Source organism: Haemorhous mexicanus, chromosome 7, assembly GCF_027477595.1.
Source record: "Haemorhous mexicanus isolate bHaeMex1 chromosome 7, bHaeMex1.pri, whole genome shotgun sequence".
Lineage (NCBI taxonomy): Eukaryota > Metazoa > Chordata > Aves > Passeriformes > Fringillidae > Haemorhous > Haemorhous mexicanus.
This window is the reverse complement of record NC_082347.1, coordinates 19,956,337-19,979,968: the sequence shown is the minus strand read 5'-3', so window position 1 is coordinate 19,979,968 and position 23,632 is coordinate 19,956,337. Positions and strand designations below refer to the sequence as shown.

At 36.3% G+C, this 23,632-nt stretch overlaps 1 protein-coding gene across 16 annotated transcripts in view; it reads right to left on the bottom strand.

The window, feature by feature from the left end:
* KCNMA1 (potassium calcium-activated channel subfamily M alpha 1) overlaps positions 1–23,632 on the bottom strand; it is a 420,823-nt gene that overhangs the window by 215,077 nt on the left and 182,114 nt on the right. For all 16 annotated transcript variants that reach the window (XM_059851299.1, XM_059851302.1, XM_059851301.1 and 13 more), the window contains one exon: positions 11,242–11,303. In XM_059851299.1, the coding sequence (XP_059707282.1) occupies positions 11,242–11,303 (62 nt within the window). The remainder of the gene's footprint in view (positions 1–11,241; positions 11,304–23,632) is intronic.

Below are 23,632 nucleotides of genomic sequence, written 5' to 3'. Positions count from 1 at the left end.
AAGAATCTTACAGTATCACAGTCTCCAGCAAACTCATGCCATTTCCTGAATTGTAAGAATTGATTACTTTATGGATGTAGAGCTTGCATAAAATTCACTATTCTAATGCTTAACAAAGTACAAAACCTGTAAGAAAAAGAAATCTTCAGATCCCTAAGAAAAATCATTGCTGCAATAGGGTTTTATGCATCATAAAATTGTTCCACTCAAGGGGCTGGCCCCCAGTTTTGGGGCCAAATAATTCCCATTAATAGCAGATGAATAAATATGCCATGAGCTAAAAATCTTGCTAAAGAAAAACTTGCTCCACTCCCTGTAATTGCACTAGATTTAATAAGAGTAATAAAAATTTTATGAATGTTAAAGTGAGCAAGATCTACTACAATGCCACAAATTGCCATTTTAATACTAATAGTAATTGTATTTAATACTTTCTCCTATTGATGCTTGTATAGGGTACCCTATCACATATACCTGGTGCTGAACACAGCTGATTGCTTATCACTGTTCTTGTGCAGCACCATTTCTGTGCCTCACTAATAAAAGAGAACAATATTGTGATGCTCCATTACAAATTTTCTTCTGTACACAGTAATTAGACCTTACAGTTCCCTTTGTGAAGCTGGTGTTCTGTCAGGTCTTTGAGGATTAAAAAAAAAAAAAAGGGCAGGGGGTGGCACAGAAGAAAGGTGGGATAGTGATGTTTGCTACATGCAGCAGGGATCTATAAAGGACTGAAAATGCTCACAAAGAACAGGGAAGGGAGGAAAGCCTGCAGGTATTCATGTTCATGTATATGGGATTTCCCTTCCCTTTTTTTCAGTATTGTTGGATTCCAGCTCTGGTATTTACTGAAGAGAGCGAGCTCTCTTCCTCCTGGTTGCTTAATTACCATGGCACAGTTGGCCCTGTGACTCTGTCAGAAATGACACATGCGTCAAAAGTGGAATGGGTGTCCTTGCTGCAAGGAATTCTATTTTTAAGCAGAAATGACTCATCAACTACTGGGGTGTCCCAAAAGCTACAATTTGTCAAGCTGTCGGGAGAAAAGGGAGGGGGAAAAAAAGCAAAAGAGGTCACTTCTTTATTTGTATCTGAAGCTTAAAAAGCAGAGGGGTAAGGCTGATTACAAGTTTAACTCCACTCTAAAAAGCAATCTTCGATGCGAGCCATGTTTTCATAACAGCTCTATGGTCTGGTATTTTTAAAACCTCGGCTGAGTTATCTCCTCTTTTAGATTATATAGATTTGGGAATTTGTCCAGTGTTAAGGAAGAATGCTTCTAGCTCAGTGTGCACAACTAATTTGTCTACAGGGAAAGCAAGCATGGGACAAAATACTTGCAGATGCACTGTCAGATGCTTTGGGATAAACAAAGAATGCAGACATTCATCTGGAAAGAGCAAAAAAAGATAAAGAAAGATTCTAACCTGTAAATCAATTATACACTGGTGGGGTTTTTGAAAGAATTTGAATTGTAATTTAAGAATATGTTCCCGTAGCAATATTGGAAACACATCAAGCAACACAGTATGAGTTTATAAAAACAGAAAAGTGAAACTGACCAGGCCATAAATGATATTTATACAGTTTCCTTACACAAACTGACCTTCAAATTATTGTGTAGATGGTGAAAACCAGCTCAGGGCAGGTTTCCTGACAACTTGTTTCCAGTGAAATTTACTAGAACCTAAGCTATTAAATGTAAGCAAATAAATGCTAATCTAAATATTTTTTATCCGTATTTCTTAAGTCAGATCCAAGTCATTATCCAAAAAATGCATATGTAAGCATAACAGTGTCAATAGGCTTATTTTATTGATGCTCTAGACACAGTAAATTATTATTCAGAGTCAACAATAATTAGTAAATTGTAATTCATGCCAGCAAGCAAGCTTGTGCTTCAGATGCTGCAAAACATGTAGTGCTGCAACACAAATATAATTTTTAAAATAAATATAAATTTAAAAGACTAGCAAACCACAGGAATGAGAAACTGAGATGTTCTATTACAATCGTTTTTTATCCATAGTCATGGGTAGAATTTTAAAAGGACATTGATTCTGGGGTTTTTTAGATAACAGACAATTTAACACTCTGGTTTCACTGGACTCAGAAACCAGAGTTCATGCAGAGATATGAATTGCATATGGTATCAAAACTAATGCAAGTTTTATGCAAGCAGGGCAGCAGAGGATAAACGCCTAAACTTAAAACACCGTTTAGAAGTATGGTTTTCTAAACATGCCTGATTATGCCTGACACCTGCCTTCAGGTGAACCTCCAGGTGAAAGACCTTACTCTTGCACAAATCAAACTTTGAGATCCTGCCCTAACGAAGCTAATGGAATTTAGAGCAGATGGGAATAATCTTCCCAAAACAGAACTAGAAATCAATGAAGACTGCCAGGAATCAACTAGAAGCAGCTGTCAATTTGCAGTTCTTTTTCAGCCTGATGTTTAACCTGATGCCTTTGGATTTCTCAGTACACAAAAGCAGAAGCAAGTCATTGGAAAAGAAAGATGCTGTTTGGCACATAGGAGGGTTGAATACCAGTGTTATTCAAATGTCCTTTAACAACGGGCTCTTGCTTGGAGAAAACCTGCCAGGTGAGACAAAGATCTGCTACAGCCTTTGTCAAGCCTTGCCCACTCCACTTAAAGGAGCTCAGGTATCCCACATGAAGCATAACAGCATACAAAACCAAAGCACCCCTCAGCAGAGAGAAAAGAATTTGATTCAAAAACATATTATAATATCCATGTCCAAACATAGAGGTTTAAATTTATTTCTTGCTAAAAGCTCCAGAAAAAGCAGTAAACTTGCCATAAATGCCACTTGTCATAAAACGTCAGAACAGACTTGGAACACAGTAGGGGGAAAAAGAATTTTCTACCTTGGGGTACTACATATTTGTTGTATTTTTTATTCATTTTCAGATAAGAAATAAAATTCTGGACTCTAACATGAAATTCTCAGAAACATTCATGTATGTCTACACACAGCCTCCAGATTTAAAAAAACAAAACAAAAAAACCAACACTCACAGACCAGCCATGCTAAATTACCAAAGTGTTATCTATGTAATTATGGCTTTGAACTGCAAAGCAACATGTTATGAAAAAAACATCTGCCCTGCCTAGAATCACACATCTTCCCTGAGCTTGGATCCATGTCTTCTGAGAGTCTCTGAGTTGACAATAATATCAGTAAGAAACTGTCTTATAAAAGATGAAAGTGTTAAATGCTCACTTTTTATCCATGGTGGTTTTAGGCAAAAAAAACCTAAAAAAAAACTCCCGTAAGATTGAAATTGTATAGACACTATTGACATTCTTGCAGGCTTAGGTCTTCAGAGCAACAATGTGTTCCTAATTTCCTTTGTGCTCCCAGGAAACACAGTTAGCTTTACATGGCAGAAGACAGAATAATCAGATATTCTAACATCCTACCAACCAAAACATCACCAAGTATAACTTGGACAAGCCAAACACCAGTGATGCAGGAAACTCGATGATCATCCTATGGTTCTCTTTTCCAATATTTCCCCACTGTCACAGCTATCAAACTTTCCTTCAGTTCCAAACTAAATCTGCAAAGTGGCACATTATATAGATTTTTATCATTCCTCCACGAAATGACCTATGAGTAACATTTCACTCCCTTACTGGAACCTTGCCATGTCTGCCCTCCCCACACCACAGGGTGTGACATTTTAGGGTAAAATCCTGCTTCTTTAAAAAAGCCTTGTAATATAAATATAGACAACACCTAAGTCAGATCTCCATTTCCAATAAATTTCCTCCATTCATTCTTCAAAGAGAGAAACTTGAGAGAGCAGCATGTCTTACTCTCCCATAAAGTGCTGCCTTAAAAATGTGCCAGTGGTACAGATTTTTGCCTAGACTGAAATCACATTTCGGCCAATTAACTAGAAACTGGAGAAGGAAAAAACTAATGGCCAAATCTTTAAAAAAAAAAAACATTAGTACATTCCACCTAACCCTTAAAAAAGAAGGATCTGATTCCTGAAATACAGTACTCTCATCTAAGAGATGGCAAGACTTTAAACCATATAAGAATTTGCTTATGAAAAAGTGAGGACTTAGCTATTTAATGACCAAACTCTTAAGCCTGCTATGTTCAGTATAAACACATTAATTTAAGTGACAGATATTTACCTAAAGGCCTATCTAGAAATATTTTCATACAAATAAAGTCAGTAAATATCACAGCAAGTACAAAGTTTTGCTATTTCAGATTACTGACTTATTTGTGGAACAATAAAATTATACAAACTTGAACTTCAGTGATTCCTTAGCATGGCATGCAAGTGGCTGCAGCTGGAAAGCAGCTTTGCAGAAAATGACCTGAGCTGAGAAGTTCACTCCGAGCCACCCATGGGCTCTTGCAGTAAAGAAGGTCAGCAGCATTTTCCAGGCTGCTTTAGCAAATGTGTCTCCAGCATGAAGACACAGGGGAGCGAGACCAGTGAAAGGCACAAAGATGTTAAAGAACTGGAGCCCTGTCATATGAGGAGGGCTGAGAGACTCTTTTCTCTGACAAAGGCTCAAATAATATTACCAACACCTATAAATACCTGAAGGAGCCTCCTTCAGGTATTAGAAAAGAGAGCCAAACTCTACTCAGTGGTACTCAGTGACAGTTACTGAGATCTTTTACAGGACCCAACACTACAGAAAAGTAATCCCACTGGAATTTATCTCATCATCTAGGTTGTGCATCACAATTACTAAGAATTTCTGTGGAACACCAAGGGATGAAAACAATACCCAAAATTTTCCCCAGAGCTTGATTTGTCAATTATTATGAAAGAATCTATTTTTGTTTGCCATTTTATCATTCACAGTGTTGCCCATTGAATTCATTTGCAACACTTCATTTTCATTATTTAGCAAACACAAACTACTGGCACTGATTAACAGAAACCTCATTACAGAGGTTTGTCTAGAGAACTCAGAATATTTCCATATTACCTGACCCGAGATTCTGTACCACTAGCAAAAATCAATGTAACCCAATGTTATTTCATTAACATGACAAACACATACAGAGCAATTTCTTAATTCATTATTATAATCTCCTAAATAGATTGGAGGAGTTGTTCAGGTAGCGTTATACAAATTTTATCTGCATATAATTTGCCAAACTCAAGCTCTCTGAACATGTCAGAGAATGAATGCAAACACTGAGCTAAGAGACTGAGAGCACATAAATCATGCACCTAATTTTTCAGTATGCCTCACTACATCCAGATTATTTTAATAATTCAAGACAACACACAATTGGTGGTTAAGGGACAATGTCTAACAACAAAACTAGGAGACAAACAATTATACCTAATCCCTTTGTCCCAGAGAGGCAAGTGCATAGTAACACATGGACAATCATTGCCAGGTGGTTTTTTCCCCTCCACTGTGGCCTGTTTCTTTTGGATTTTGCCTTATAATAATCATATCACTGCTGTTGCTGGATTTGACTCATAATTAACACCATCTGTGCCTAACAAAGACCTTCAATCATCCTGGTATTCAGCTGCCTGCAGAGGCCATGCGTTGAGCTGCACACCCACCTGGCTTCAACTGTAGCATGCTAATGAAAGCAATGAATCTTAGCTATGGACACTTTCCCAGGAAAATTTGCAAAGCAGTGAAGAAAATTAAAGCTCATTGTCACAAATTGGGCTTTCTTCTAGAAATCACTTTTCAATTAAAGCAATAATGATGTCCACTCAGCACCGACTACAAGCACAGTAAAGATAAAATTAAAATACATATGACCAAAACTCTTATTTAAATGATGTATCAGTTTAAAGAGTATTGACTGAGGCTTTTTGAACCACAGACTTTGTGATTTGCTGAGAATCAGCAGTAGGAACAACTGAAATTACAATTCTGTTATAATACTAAAAACCAAGGTACTTCAAAATAAATACAAGAAATTCACTTATATATTGAAGCTAAATTTTCTTTGAATCAGAAAATTACACCTATCACTCCATTTGACAAGTGAGAAGTTAATAAAACTAAGGGGAATTAAAAGTTTCTTTTTCCCTTATGTAGAAAAGAGGTGAAGAGAACACATATAACTGGATTTCCTTCAGCATTGAACAAAATTTATCAGCCCAAATAAATGGCCAGAAACTGATGCAGTGTTAAAAAAATTAAAATCAGCAAAATATTGAAGTTTTATAGCTGCAAGGAACTGTGGGAGACTTCCCTTCCAAGAATGCAGGGAACAATAGTGTTTTAATCTACTTGCCAAGACATAGACCATTGTAATTTTAGCAATTTCAGCAATGGTAAACATAATCTAACAGCACTTCCTTGAACCCAAGATTTTGTCAACTTTTACATCTCTTAGTCATGCATCACAAAAAAAAAAAAAAAAAAAAAAAAAAAAAAAAAAAAAAAAAAAAAAATATATATATATATATAAAAATATAAAATCTCTCCTGTGTACTTAGTATGAAGGAATGCTCCTGTCACCACTTAGTGTGGTTAATGAGTGTACTAAGACAAACTTTATAAACATAATTAAAATACTTTTGCATGAGTAGATTTCACTCTAAGCAGGAAGGCTTGAAACAAACTTTAGTACAATTTAAGTCCTTCTTACTTAACTCCTCAAATACGAAGATTGAAAGGCTATGTAAAATCTGTGCACACCCAAAATGCTGGTAAATACATACTTGAGAGTACAGAACCATGAGCTGCACAGGATATCCTCAGCAAAATGAAACAGCATAACCCTAAAACTGGTTACTTGAGAAAAAAAAAAAAAAAATTACAGTCAATCTTTTACTTCTCTGTGTCTTGCAAACTGAAAAGAAATAATACATTCAAAAAACCAAACTGTAACCTGAAAACTATAATAAAATTAAATCTCAAACTGAACTTTTTCTATGAACTGATTTCTGATCCTATTAGACTTGTCTTCAATTTTTATACATCAGACCAATGAGATCCACTTAAAATTCAGATAGAGAATTGTTGATTTAAAAATTCAATTAAAATTGCTGCTTCCTTGAAGGGCCATGAAACTGAGAAGGAATCATCAAAAATGTTCTGCAGATTATTCCAGTTAATATGGAAAAGCTTATTGACTTGTAAAGAAAACGAGACTGGTATCTAAAACCACTCAAGAGTTTATGTTTACACAGACTTACTGAACTATTCAGATGAACTTCATACCTTATACATGTCTGTAAAAGAGGTAACACAGACTACACAAATGAAAAAGATGTGAATTCTCCTGGGCAGTAACACTGTATCTGTAATAAATTTAAATAAATCATCCCCACCAGGCTTGCAGTATTTTTGTCAAATATTTTGCTGAACAAAATCAAATGTCTCTCAAAAGACAAAACACAGAAGCAGTAGCAAACAAGCAGGAAAGCCAAACACAGTACACTATCACAACTTAGACTCAAATGTTCCCACAACCCAAGAGAAATTCATAAAGACTTGAAACAAAGTGCTGCTTACAGGGGAAAAAGAATTTCTAGTAATACTTTCCAAGAGAATCTGCTAATGACACCTTTCTCCTTGTGCTGTCACACAGGAAAGTTCTCAAACTAAATATATAGATTTCCAATGCATCCTTCCTTCCTAATTTATTCCCGTGCAATGGCAAGAAACCAGCATGAATCCTACAAAACAAGAAACCAGACTTTTCATGCTGCATTGTTTTGTTAAGCAAGTTCTAGTATAGGACCTCTGACATGTTTCCAGCTAAATTGCTACTAAACAAGTAGTCAAAATCACCTAGGTTGGAATCATACAGCCTAACTGATAGCATAGGTGAGACAGACTTGCTTCACCCTAAATAATAAAGACAACACCCAAAAAATGAACTCAAAGGCACCACAGGAGACAGAAGAAGCACAAGAAAACTGTTTTCCTTGAGGGAATCACAATCCTTTTAAAAAGTCATCCACATATAGAATAAAACACAAAAATACAAGTAATATCTGTCTTTAAGAGTGAACTTTTATGCAGTCAGATATATAGGAGGATGGTTTATATATATATATAATAGAAGTTGGACCAAAGGAAGAACAATGATGCAGTAGTCAGAATGTCAGCAAGTTGCAACCATGACAAGGTGGCTTAACACTTAAAGATGTTTCCATCTTTCTTCTAAAATTATTTGATTAATAGTTTGTGGTGGCTAAAAGTATCTTTTTGTGCTCTCTCTCCTGTCATAGCATTGATGAAATGGGTATGGAGATGTGGAGGGTATGTAGGATATTTTGTGATAGTTTTAGAAACATTTAAAGCTTTAAGGAAAGCCCATTTTTGTGATGAAGTATGGTGCAGAATCCAAAGCTTGTACCAGAAACAGAATCAGTATAGAAATATTTTATAGCAACACAAAGCTACTCAACTGGCTCTGCTGAGATGTAGGACTAACTGGCATGGGGGATGTTGAAGCTGCACCACCTTCTGAGCTCAGATCTCTCCAAAGAGCATTGCACTGGATGTGCCCTTTCATCTGGTACTACTCTGGCAGAGTGTCTGTCAGAGTGATGAACTGGCTAACATAAAAATGCTCTTTGTTTACCCTCCTCTCACAGTTGTGACAACCTTCATACTTCAATTCAGCCGTCATACTACAATTAATCATGACACATGCTTGCTTGAAAAAACTCTATGGCCTTTTCACTCTTCCCTTCAGTATCTAATGAAAGAGTGCTGTTTTTCCCATCTTTCTTGATGCCCCTTTGGTATGAAGTCATCAGGACTCCATTGTGGGCATACCATCATTGCATCTATAATCTATAGGCAGATTAAGGGTCTTGGATGAATAGATCACTGCCAAGATCTATTAGACAGCTGCTCACACTGGCACTCTTCAGCTTTGGATTGAGACACAATTCTTCTACCTCTCCATGTAAGAGGCAGTAACAGGTGAGAGAGCCCATGGCCCAGGCAGAACACACCAGCCCTGGAATGCATTGTTAAGGGAAAGCACACCCTGGTGCATGCCACCATCTCCCTGCTGGGAGCACTAGAGCTGCTGGTCCCCACTGATGCTGGGCAAGCTGTAGTCTCTGTTGTGCCAGCTGCTTTCTTGAGGATACCACAAGCATTCCTCTCACCCTACCTTCATTATCGCCTGTTTGACCAAATTCTCAAAGGAATGATTTTTTACAAGCATTCACTTGCAGATCTTAAATACACTGATATAACACTGTATTTGATTCTATACACTGATATAACACTGTATTTGATTCTATACACAGATATCACAGTGTATTTGATTCTGCATTGCTGAAATGGGTGTCAGGTCAGCAGAATAATAACATTAAGCAGAACTTTTGCCTTTGGGGATATATCTGGGGTGTTTCTAACATGAATTAATCCACTAAGCATGTACACAAAAACCCCAAACAAACAAACAAAAAAAACCAACCAAACAACCACAACCCCAAAAAAACCCACAGAAAAGACCAAGATGTGTGTGTGTAGAACTAAAGAAGGGAGGGTAAGAAGTACAGTATGCTAACATCAGGTTCCTGAATTTAAACTGCAGCACGAGTTCAACATTGACTGAAAATCAAGGGAAATGCCCAGTTCAAACACTTGCTGATCAAGAAATCAACAAGATGGTAGTAGTACATGGATTGGGTGGCCCAAAGAAAGCTCAAGTGTCCCAGAGACTCTCCAATGCTGTCAGCTTTGCTCTCCTTGAGGAAAACAATCAGAGACTCAAAAATGCCGCGCCTAAAATTCATCATATATCCCAGAAGTTTCAAAAAAAACAATTACCCTGACACATTGATATAGTTGATCTGAAATTGAAACATAAGTAAAAACAGGTTTTAACCTATTCCACACTTTTGACCTGGAAATATCAGCTATCCCAAAGCTTTGCCACTTTGCTTTAAAAAGTTTCACAAAGGTCTTCAGAAAGGCACAACTTTACATACTTCAGGGGTGACATATAAAGGAAAAATTGCTAAAATTAACAGAAACATTCATTGCAATGTTAAGAAGGAAAATCAACTGTCCTTACTTCAAGGGAACTCAAGACAGAACTTGAGTTTTCCGACCACTTGGCTTTTCTTCACAAAGAAAACCTCTGCTTTAGTTATTTGCATTATACTTGACACATCTATGGCTTCAAGCTCGCAATACAGAGCTGGCATCCACAAATCCAACAATGTCTGGTGCCACCACCTTCCTAAATATCAGGCTGTACAGATGTCAACAGTGGCATGTCTGATTTTCTGAGTCACAGACTGGCTGTTTTAGAACATTACTACTACCATTACAGACAGCAGGCAGGCTCACATGGACTGACTCTGGCATACAATCTTAACAGTTGCAGTAATGGAAAGCCTTAAAGTAGCTCAGAGAAAAACAGTAAGCCTGCCATCATAGAACTTTAAATTGCTATTGATTCTTCAGAATATCACTCTCCCAAAAGAACAGTATTCAGGGAAGAATATTTTTTTAAGTCCCTTTTTATTAATTTCTTCTGTGTTAGACTACCAGTGTGCCTGTTACAACACTGACAGTGCCCAGCTCGATGTGAACACAAGGGTGGAGTATGAACGGTACCAGAACATGGTCTGAATTATCTCATTTGTATCAAACCACCACACAGCCTGATGAAACTTTCTACTGCCTAGCCAAAACCACAACACTGTATGATAACATCAGAGTAAACCTAAAAAATACAGAGATGCTTTGCAGACCATTAGTAGTTCACCTTATCGTGGTAGAAACCTATCACAGTCAGAAGGTGGAAATACAGAGATGCAAGATGCAATGCTCATAGTGTCTAATTCATGCAGAGGTTTTCAGAAGTGCTCTTGTCAGTCTCCCCAGATGCTTTTTTCCTTCTCCAAACTGCAATGTTCTGACAAATATTTTTAGCCTGTATCTCTTATCCTAGTCTTGATTTTGAAAGTTTCTACACATGTATAATGAATATAAAAACTGTAATTTTGCAATAGTATGTATAATCTCAATACACAAAAGTAGTTTTCCTCTCCATTCTACAGATCCCATGTGACTGTGTTCAATTTAGTTTATGTAATATTTTTTTTCCCATTCTTGAACTATTTCTGTAGAACCTTTGCTATTATAAAGTTCTTTGCACTCAGGCGATGAGACCAAGCACTGATTTGAAGTAGATGAATGGAGAAATTCAGAGATGTATAATTGCTGCAGGAAAGGAGAGAAAGGAAAATGTACTCAAATACTCACTTTGATGAATCTATGAAGTATATTACAAGAGCACCAATACTAAGAGCGAAGACTAAGACAACCTACAAAAGAAAAGAAAAGAGTAATTATTTAACAACATTAACCATTTATTCTTTTACATACAAAAAAGACAACAAAATTAATCATAAGCTAGTTTAATTTCAGCTCCGATTTTCTTTAGAAAATTAGTCCTACTTGAGCTTCAAACATTATATATTACCGTAGCATGCTTTCTTGCATTGAAAAGAAATAAAAAATCTGGCTTTACCAGACCTATCCTTCAGGATTGCTCATTAGTGCATAAAGCAAGTGACCAAACTTCCATGTATATACATGGTTGTGAAACCCACAGGAAAACTGTAAGAATGCATTCATGTCCATAGAGACTACAATGAACCTGCAAACAGTTTAAAGCAATACTTGATGCAGCACATCATGACAGTTATGACTTCTGCTGACAGTCCAGCACAGATGAGTACTGGAATAAAAACATGTTGATTCAATACAGGCTTCAGACTTCTTTCTGAAGCTGCTGCATTAGAAACAAGCCTGACTGAGGATTTCAGTGCAAGGAGGGGACACACAAGGTTTTCATTCTAAATAGACTTTCTGAAACAGTGTAGACATTCCTCTGCTCTCAGCTATCACTCAAGGCAGCATCTGAAGCAAGGTGTAATAACTATTACATAACCAAACTCTGAAGTTCTGCATGGCCAATATCAAACATGTACATACCTTCCAATAAAAGAGTCATTAATGTATGAATATTACATAATTACTACTAATTGTTAAAATAACTATTCAACTGAAAGCTTAAATGATTTTTCCTTACTTTTATATCCTGCTGACCATAATATGTTTTACTTTGTGAATGTCTGAAAAAGGGCATTTTGCCTGAGTACAAGTATCTGCTGTCTTGTCTGATGCATTATCACCCGAACCAGTGAGATCTGTCCATCAAATTCAAGAATCGAAGCATGACATTCATTGAAATAACATTTTTACTACCTAAGTCTAATCTATTGTGAACATCTAGAGTTTAAACCTTCTTTCATTGCGTAGCAAGGTGAAATAAGCAATTAAATTCATATCAATTGGTAGGAGTCTCACCATCACAAGAAATTATAGTTGTGAATAGAACTTGTGGATTGTTATCTGACAATATACCCTGAATTATGATTATCAGCAATCCCAAGGCCCATTTTTCTCTGAATTAAGATAGTGGGAATTATTATACACACTCTGCCCTACATGTTGGAATATTCCAAGCTACATACAATCACTGTTTCAATCTCAATCAAATCTGCTCCAGTATTTATTATCAATCCATTTCAAGGAGTCTTCGTTTTTTTAACAAACAAAATTTTAAAGAGTGCTGAGGGTTCTGAGAACACAGAGCTTACAATCTTGGCAAAACTTGTGCTTTTTCCCAAACCAGTTTTAAACACAGCTATTCACTTTCAAATAATTTAAAGTCAAGTATTAGTGGTAATGTTTTACCCTGTATTCTGTGGAATCATTTCTATAGTAACAGTACCCTCAAAGCCACTATTAAATATAGGTATCTCTTTAAAAAAAATAAAAGAAAGAATGAAAGAAAACAGCAATAAAAAACAATAAAAAGCAAACAATCTATAAATAACAGAAGAAAGAAAAGAAAAAAAAACAACCCCAAAAAAGCCACAGGACAAAAGAGATTGACCCTATGGCAGGAGTTTTAGGTTTCAGAATGCTGAGATGGCCACTTAATGCTGGAAATGAAATTTTAAAAACTAAGATTGCAATCCATTTGGGACTCTATAAATACTCTTCTTATTCATTCAAGTTCCACAAAGCACACAAGGGCTTTGTAAAACTTTTATTTTCCTTTTCACATAGGAAGTCTTGAGTTACGACTTTCAGTCATTGCCTCCTACCCAAAGGAGTCCTGTAGAGCAAACCCAGCAAAACAATCTATCAGCCTTACATTTCAGTTACAGCCAGTCCTTTGTTAATCATCACTGCGCTGCCTGAATGTTATAGACATTCTGGGTGAGACCTTCCAAAACACTTAAGGCCTTCAGGTGTTCTGTGACAGTTCATGTAACTGGCACTAAAATGCAAATATCTGTATTTTGCAAGTAGCTCCAGATTCCCATGCTACACCAAACAGTGAGATATGTATGGATGCAAGACAACAACGTTACCCTACTGTTATATAGATATAGTTTTATATATATATATATATATATATATATATATACACACACACACATACAAACACTTGATTTTAAATCAAGGCTTATTTTCTCTTCTATTGCCTTGAAACATGTACCTAACATGATACATAATATCTCAAAGAACCACAGAAAGGGTATCAGAAGAGAATGGAACACGAAACTCCATTTATTTTTCCTGCAAGCAGTGAAACACATTTTTCCTTTTGCTAATTGACAGAGGAGTTGAGCTGAAATTGAAACCATCAAGTGTGTGGGAAAAGCAGATCCTGAACCAATCAGGTTAAAGTTATAATAAATTAAAAAAACAAAGAAATAAATTTTAACAAACCCCAAACTCTTGTATGCTATATGATTATGTCTCAGATGCAAGTTTTTTGTATTCCCATTTAAAGAACATGGAGTTTAATCTGGTTATTCAGACCCAGGATGACAATTGCTGAGTTTGCTGTAGTGTTCCCTAGATTGCCAGGGGAGATAATATCTGTTTTAGAGACTACTAGGCTAGAGGGGTGTCACAGACCTAGACCCATACCCCAAATTCACAGCAACTAAAATCTGAGGGAGGGAAAAGCACATATGTATGGGAATAACTGCCTTTCTTGTTAACTAGGCCATGGCAGGAAGTTGGCTTCCTTTGTTTATTATTTCAAAACATTTGCCAAAACATTGCAATTGCTACACATCTATTATAACCCTTCTGTACAGAAGGAAAGAATCCTTTAATTTATAATAGCTTGCTGTTTGTATAAGACTGAGAAATGGGAACTCATGTGCTAACAGCTATACTAAGCACTTACTAACAAATTAAAAATAAATACCAATCTGATTAAAGAAAAGAGGGGGAAATACATGGAATAGTTGCTGCATATCCCTAAATCTTTTATAAAGAAAGGAACAGAAAAAATCCAGCCCCAGATTAAAACAGAAGTGTAGAATGCCTTTTTGAGGCAAGAGTCAGAGAAACTGCAGATAAAATCCATCAAAGGAAAACTAAAAATGTTTTGACTGATTCCAAGATGCTCTAGAAGAGCTTTGACTGCAGTCACAATTTAGGCATCCATAATAAATACAAAAAGGAAAATAGAGAAAGAAAAAAAGGGGAGTTTTGATAAGGGTGTAACAGCATAATGATACTGCAGGCAAGCACCAGCTCTGAGAAACACTCTCCCAAATAAGCTCACCTCCCAGGCCCCAGCCTATGTAACAAAGGGATAATCCAAGGGGTGGCACTGTTCCCCCTACAACTCCAAAACTGCATTATTGAAGAAAAAAGGGAAAGCAAAAAGGCCGGTCCATTAGACAGGAAGGCTACAGTTAATAATGAAGGACTCTAGAGCAGGAACTTCAGTCTCTCATACCCTGTAACACTTCAATATTCTGTGAAAGAATGCTGAAACAGAACTCTTTGAAGTTTCAAAGGCAAATTCTTGCTTATACAAGATTAAATTATCCAAACATAATTAATACAAAATAGAATAGAACTCAAGAGGCAAAGCAGAAAATCAAAAAGGAATAATCATCTCTTTTTATTTTCCTCTAAAATTAAGTATTAAAATGGGAATTATGCAGTGGAAAAAAAAAAAACTTTCAGAAATCTGTAACCCTTAACACCTCAGGGCATCAGAGAATCCTTAATTTTTTCTGACAACAATCTGTTCTGTACTGTTCCTCAAAAATATTTCTTTCAAACTCCTATTCTATGGTTAAATTATTCAACCCAAAGGCTACTGTAATCCTTAGACTATACTAGGTTCTTAGTTACTAATATTTTTTGAAATTCACTTAGTTTTCATTTCTACATTCACACAGTAAATTCTGTTAAGATACTCAGTTTTATAAACTTTGATTTTAAAATAAACTTCCATTCATTTTTATATTTATAATTAGTTATGAAGAACACTAATTAGTTCCTGTCACATAAAGCTCAAACCTCAATGATCCATTAAACTTTTGTCACACAAACGTTTGCACTACTAAAATGTGAATAGCCTGATGTTTTGATCTAACCTGGATGAAAATTCTCATACCTTAAATATAAACCCCAAATGTCCTTTAACCATTAAATAAGAAATCAATTGTGGTTCTTTTATAGACAGACAGAATTTGCTTGTCCAGATTTGTTAGGAGTGAAAACTGTAAAAATCCAAGGATGCACCTGCTTCAAGTTGCAGTTCAGAAGTCAGCAATTGCTTCTAGCTTGACAATCCCAGCATTACTTTGCAGACTCTAGGAGATGCACCCACATCTCTGCAATTATTGCAATTTCACAAAAGTAACACCTTCTTGACCATAGAAGATCCAGATTATCTTACCTAAAATTGCCAATTCTTAGTTATTTAGTAAACTTAATTGCTAACTTAGTTACTTAATTGCTAACTCTCAGTTACGAACTCTTAGTTTTGAGCTTGAAGCAATTAAAACACTAAATCCAAACTTTGCAATTTTTATAGCCACATTAAAAACTTTTCAGAAACCCAGACTCGAAAATCTTTTACAAGATTTTACATGCAAGTAACTTCCTTTCAGTTACCTTTTATGATTTTGTTTTCTGTTCACTGCTATTAAACAAAAAGGAGTTAACTAAAAAGTTAATCAGCTATTAAATTTTACAGTAACTAATTTAGTCATCAGCACACAATAAAAACAATACTGTAAATTTGGCAGCTTTACAAGATTTTTTGCTATATAAATTTCCCCCTTCAGCAAAGCTCATATGGACTTACATTTTCCAAGACAAGTCTGAGTTTATCCAAAAGAGGAGGTGAAGGGGAGTGAGAAATGACTACTTGATAAACCAGTGGGCAGTAAATTCTCAGTGAACTTCTGTCAGAAAATTCATAGCAAGGATTTAATTTTAAAACCAAAAGGCATCAAAGTAGTCCAATATGAGCTCTGATTGATGACCATGAGCAATCAGAAGACTTGGTTATTGGCCCTAGTCCTACCACTCCTGCGACGGGTGACTTAAGCATATTAATTGACCTCCCCAGGCTCTCAATTCTCCCTCTTGCTTTCATTTGGCAGGAATACTCCATGTCAACTCATTAGGGCAACCACTCCCTTCACTACAGGTGTTTGCAGTGGATCTTGCACAGCTGAGACCTTTCCTGAGGCCACCAAGACCCCAAACAGGACATGGCATCAGTGGCAGCAGCACTGCCTATGACAGCAAAGGGGCTTTGTGCATTAAAGGGCTTTATTTAAGTAGAAAGGTGTCAAAAACTCTGTGATAAACCTTCTGCCATTTTTTCTAGAACTATATTTTTGGTATCATTAAGTTACTACCTAGTATAATAAGGTTTTAATTTATTACCAAAACTAAAATTCTGTACTTATGGCAAATATATCTTTAAAAATACAGTTCATATGTAATGCATCTCTTTTTACAGACTTGAATAATATTGACAAGAAATATAGAAACAACATTTCTGGGACAGAAAACAGATATGAGCAAACAGAGAAGAGTTAAAAAAAAAAAAATTGGCACATATTTAGTTCCCAAATATCAAATTTATCCATCAGAGCAGTAATTTGGGAATATCTGAAAGGTACAAGTAAAAGCCATGGAAAGGCCTGAATCACTGTGAGCTTGCCTAACTACTCATGACTGTAGTAAGTAACTGATGTAATAGGTCACAGGGAATAGAACATGAAACATCTCTCAATGAAACCACTCTAAGGAGAATTAGCAAATTCAGTCTCCCTGCCACAAGCTCTGTTTTCTTCTCTCTCCAATAAAAGATTCAGCTTTCTTGCATAGACTTGAACAGACTACATCTCATTTGAGCAGACTGGTTATTATAAGGAATGCTGTGAAATCAAAATTAAGGAATTATTAGAGTAGACATCAGACATGGAAATCCAAAAAATCAAACCAGATATTAAACAAACAAACAAAAAATACCCTTATGTACTTTTCCACACACAGTTCCAATCTGATTTGAGGAAAATTTTTTAAAAAGTAAGTATTTTTGCTGTAATCTGTTCTGTACATGCTTCAATATATGCTAACATTTCAGCTTCATTTTGCTTTCTTTATACAGATTGAGGGGTTTTTTTCTCAACTTTCTACTGACATATTGACAATAAAACAAAAATTTCTGTTAAATCCATAAATGTGAAAAGACTGAGATTTTCTAATTAGTGAAAAAATACAAGACAAAAAGTCCCATCTGTTAATGGTGCTCTGTAGCTTGACGTTAATTAGATTTGCTGGGAGAGTGCCTGGCAATATAACCAATTAAAATACATGCAACTTTTCCAATTCAGTATCGTTAGTCAAAAAAAAAACCAGTACCTTCTATCAAAATGTCCCACTTTCTAGGGCTAAGTGGATGGCGTTATATGTCTGTAAATATCTGCACATTTGAGGGGCTTTTCTGCTCCCCAAGCTAAAAGGTTCTTCCTGCTGATTACCTAGCAGCCACCCAAATTAAAGTTGAATTCACTCTGTGTACACTGGTAGAAGAACAGCTCTCAGATTTCCAGTGGCTGCGTGACTGGCTCTACAACCACGCTGAGCAAAAGCGTTTTTTGTCGGTGACCATCACCCACCAACCACTGGGGATGTCAATGCCCTCCTTTCCAAGCTCTTCACTGTCCCACTGCACATAAGGACTGCCAATAAACCTACTGGCACGTTGGTTTAGAGAAACCAGTGATGAACTGTCAACCAGATCCTGCAAAAATGAAAACCAACCAGCTCAACAGCAGAATTGCACGAAGGGCAAAGAAGCCAGAGAAGGGTCCCCTGTCACACTCTGCACTGCACCAGAGCAGCACTCAGACTGGTGGCTGATAATTCACAGCCCCAAGCCCAGGACAGGCTCCCCTGTCACACTCTGCACAGCACCAGAGCAGCACTCAGACTGATGGCTGATTATTCACAGCCCCATGCCCACTGCTCACACAAGAAAGCCTCTGGGTTTTGTGTCAGACCTTGAAATGCAGCATGTGATCATTAATTTTTTTCTCTGTTTCTATGTTACTATGCTTCAGTGACAAATGGGAGTTTATCTCCACATGAAGAACTGGAACCAGGTAACTCCAGCTGGAGCACTCTGTTCTAGCAATACTTTGGCCCACCTCTGGCCAAACAAAGTGATCAAGGGACGATGAAAAAGCAAGCTGCACTTTTTGCTATAGTGCCCACACAATGAAAAACGCCACCTGATCACTGAACATCTTGGGAAACACAAAAGTGCACTAATACCTGGACAGAATAAAAGAAAAGATATTACCCCAAAATCACAATCAAATTCTTTATAATTAATTTATAAACTCATCTATGATAGTGTAACATCTGGGAAATTAATCAACTTGAATCAAATAAATATATTTACCAGTAAAATGTAACGTAGTCATTTGCCAACCCACCCCTGTATCTGGAATACTGCAATACAGAAGTGAAAAATCAATAAATTATTAAAAAAAAAAAGAAAAATACTGGAAAACATGGTCTTTTTGAATTAAGCAATTATCTATTCCTTAATTAGTATTTGTTTAAAAAATAAAAAACCATTAAATAATAATAAAAAAAAACACAAAACCAAACAAAACCACAAAAACTAATTTCACAGTTCTTGTCCTTACTTCAATATACCATACTCCTCACCATTCACAGTTTTATAATTGACAACAAAATAGGAGAACATTCAAGAAACTGTCAAAGAAAATACAAGACAGAAAACAAAGAATAGTGGTAAAAATTCCAGAAAATAATAATACAGTAGAGTAAACAAAATGCTGTGTCTTTAAAATGCTAAAATCAGAAAGATATCTCTGAAGCAAAGAGTTTGAGGTAAGGAACCCACTCAAACAGATTCTCAAGGAAAAATGCAGTCCAAAATGTGGACCTTCTGAGAATTTAGGGCTCTTCCTCCAATTCACAGTGCATTTGTACAATATTATACATATTAACAGTAATGTGAAAGGGAGCCCAAGCTTTACTACCATGTCATAAGAAATTACTGAAAGGAAGTACATTTCTTTGTGAATGAATCACTTTAAGGATGACATTTAATGAAATTATTTACCTTATACATTCAAAATTAATACTAGATTGTATGGCAGACAAAAGGAATCCTCACATTCCTCAGTTATTTTGACATTAGTCTGACATGCAACCTACACAACAGACAGTCATGCCAATAAATGTTCAAAGAAGAATTAGAGGAAGAGGTTACTCCTCCTAGATAAGGCTTTATAATTGAATAAATCGGTAAATTTTCAGATTTCGTGTTACTCAGATTTCCTGCAGCTATTCCTCAATTTTCAAAAAGCAGAACTCCACAAACAAATTGTTTCTCCATTTGAACTGTTTAGGTTCTTGGTCACAAGAGCTCACACATACAGCAAAGGTAGATACAGCTGTGGACATATTTGAAAAACTGGAAGCTCTTGGCTTCAGTGAAGCCTAGTAAATTTTCATTCAAGAAAAAGACTGAATCAAGAATGCTGAAATCATTCAGCACATGACAGAGCATTTGAATGCTTGTCAAAGAATGTGCTTTAAAACATTATGAAAACAAGACACAGAAGGGAAAAGACTCACTGCTAAATGCATCTGACAGGCTGCAAAAGGAGTTTGCTGCTGCAGAACTAACATCACAGCTCTCCTCTTCCATGTACCATTACCTAATGTGGGTTTTCTCTTAAACCTTTCGTAACATAATAAAATAAATGTAATTTAGCACTTATATTTCCAGATCAAACATAGAGTACAGCAATTTCTGATACTTGCAAATACGTTGGTCAACTTTTCCTGTAAGTTTAGGAAAACCCATAACTGTTTCATAGATTTCTAACGAGAGGTAGCCATCAACACCACGTTTTTGATAGGGACCACTAAACCTTTGGCCATTCACACGAGGATTTTCAGGAGCTCACTGCTCCTCAAGTCATGTTCTCTGCTCAGCAATTTGGAACAACTTAATGTCAACTATATCAGAAGCTTTCTGTGACAATTAGCAGGGATATCAAACACGGGACCATCAATGAGGAAAATGAACAAAAGGAAATTACGTTACTTGGAAGGGGGGAAGTTGGTAATAGAGCTAAAGAGCGCAGTATTTTTGAAAGTCACCTTTTTAAGCATCTTTTTCCTCCTTTTTCTCTGGCATTGTTTGTCCTTCAGTCATTTTGCCAAATTTGATAGCTTTGACTGATAGCTACAGGAAAACTCTCTCATACCAATCTGCTTTGAAGATGAAAAAATTGACTATTTTAACACTAGGAATAAATCTAAGCCTACTTAATCAGCAGGCTATACATGAGAATTCGTGAATACAAAAAGCTGCCTTTAACTAGTGCACAAAAGAAAACTATAGAGAGAAAGTCTAAGCATTGTAAATTGCAGCACTCACTAAATTTTAGTCATTTTAGTAATTTGTTCTTATGAAATCTGATAGTTTTAAACAAAGGCATAAACCTCAATAGTTTTGCAAAGGCTATGTCAAAACATAATTCTTATCAGACCTCTCAATTTCCGACAGCAACAAGAAAAGAGACAATGTAAACTCTTCTGGCTTTTAGACTAATTTGAACTGAAAAGCCTGCCAATTAATTATTTGATACAGTCATTGATCATGAGATGTGAGTTCTCCACATAATTAGAAAATAAAATTTAGCAATTTTAAGGGAGCAGCTAAACCTAAAGTGGATGTTTAAGGGTTGTGGTGATCTTGGTTTATGGGTAAGCACTCACTCACAGTAAGAAAGCCATTTTCAGTGGGCTTTGGAGTAACATGGAACAAATGTTCATATAGTTGTTTCTGCAGCTTGAAAAAACATGAATACATATTTTCCTTTATCTTAGGTAAAATCTGCATAAGCATAATTATATGCTACTATAGGTCAAATCTTGATTCACAAGACTCACTGATATGCAGACCTTGATATTTTAGAGAAAGACAAGGAGGTCTTTGATGCCATCAATTAGAGGCACTGGTGATTTCCATACTGTAATTGTCAAGGTGATGTCATGTTGTGAATATTGTTAATTTGGAATTATGATTCAACATTATCTACCAAATTATAGGAAATTCACTTGAAGTATGAAATTAAATCAGTGATTTGCAACTATCACTAAAGACCAATGCAGAAAACAAATGAAGCAGTGAGCAATTGTAAAAGCTATTTTACACAACAAACCTTTTCTTGCAGTGAATGTTTCTTCTCAGTGGTAGGATGGACAGACTCGTTTCTCTGTTAGGATGCAAGACTGATTTATTCAGCACACCTGCTCTCTGCAGAAGAGCTTTTCTGTTTTATAGTTATAATTTTAAAACTGAATGCTTTATTGTGAGCCTTTTTCTATGGGGTTTGAAGATGGCTCAAGGCTTACAGAATCAACTTCAAATGTAACTCTCTAACAGCCTTACTTTTGAAAAAACACAGCAGTGACCACTAAATAAGGCCTTGAAACCAACTGGTACCTTAGCAGACTTCTTCTATTGCTAGTGACAGTATCCTCAGGTCCTTTAAGTTTCACCCTGTGGTGTCATTTTCTTATTCTTTTTATATAATAGGAAGAGTTTAATTAAAAAAAAAAAAAATCTCTCAAAGTCCTCCTTTCCTCTGAGTCCACAGTTTTTGCATCTTTATCTGGCTTTGCTAGCCTATAGTATTTCTCATCAGCATCTTTATTTTTCATGCAGACACCATCTTGAGGGTAGAGACCTAGGAAATTGCCTGCCTTCCCACCGGCTTTATAGGGTCCTTTATAAAGGTCTAGGAATCAAAAGGCCACCAAGTTTCATTATGGTGTGGTCTTATTCACAGGCATAAAAGAGGGTAGAGAACGAGGAACATCCAACATCAGCTTATGTTCTGTCTCAAATGTCAGCAGGTACATAATTTTTCCCCTTTTCTGCATGCTTGCTTCAGCCTAGCTATAGTCTCTTTCCAAGGCACTTCTGACAACCACCAAAAAAACAAAATTGGAAAAACTACCAGGCAATCACATACCTGTCATGGTTAAAGAGACTTATAAGAGATATTCTTACGACTCCATGTCTTTATGTTAATATGCAGTTTTAGATGACATTTTAACAACATTACAGAATAGGTAGAAGTTGAAAGTACATAATGGATTTGAAGATTTTTTTAAGTATTGCAAAAAATAATTCTATTTTTTCATGAACTATAAAAAACATCCAGGAGCAAACCTTGTAAAAGACAAAGTGGTTTTCTCTGAATAAGTACTGCAGAACTTGGCTGAGATTCCTGTAAGGTAAATTATGCCATTGAAGTGTAAACCCTTTTCTTTTTTCTTTTAATGTGCTTTCCTTCCCTGCCTCCTGAAACTCTACTTGCTATTGAGCTCCTACAGAGATTCAGTCCAATGCTGCTTTATTCAAAAACCATTTTATTTTAAAATAGGTCACCTTTCTAGAATCTATTCTTAAACAGAAAGTTTGAAAAGCAGGTGTCAATGAAATTACCTTTTTAACACATCTTTATCTTTAACAAGAGTTTAAGTCTTTAGCCTGGGACAAGAAATTTCTCTCTCCCAGCTGTAGGCCAGCTGCTTTCCTCCACTGTGCTAAATCCATTTCTCTGATGCTCAGCTTCCCCTAAAGACACTGCTCTTGTCTAGTAAAGGAAAAGCTGGCAGGTAAGAGAGAAAGGCCATCAGAGTAAGTGAATGGTCTATTTTGGTTTTCTATCAAACCAAAATCTCATCAACCGTTGGCTTTTGTCAATGACCTCCTCCCTCCTCTGAAGTTCACTGCAGTTCACTGCAATTACAGCCCCACACACAGGACCAAAAAGCAAGAAAAAACAAGAAAATGATTAAAAGTAGTGCAGTGACACTTAAAAAATGGCAATGACACTTGAAAAGTGTTTATAGCAAGTCTGCAAATGAGAAATATTTACACTGCAGTGATGGCACTGTACAAGAATGAAGTCTATCAAGTCCTAATACTAACAAATAATTTGTTTTCTCAACAGCTTGGCTGAGGCGCCTCCTTTCTGACTCTCCGGCAGAGCTGGAAGACAGAGCTTTCAGCATTCATAATTTCAAACACTAAGTTAAAATTCCATTTGCTGATTGCCTAAAAGCCCAGAATGCCTCTCTGATCAATCTTACAACAAAGCCCCACGTAAAAGGGTGCCAAGGCAGACTGCTGACTCTGAGAGGAAGTCCATGTACGGATGCATTACCGCCA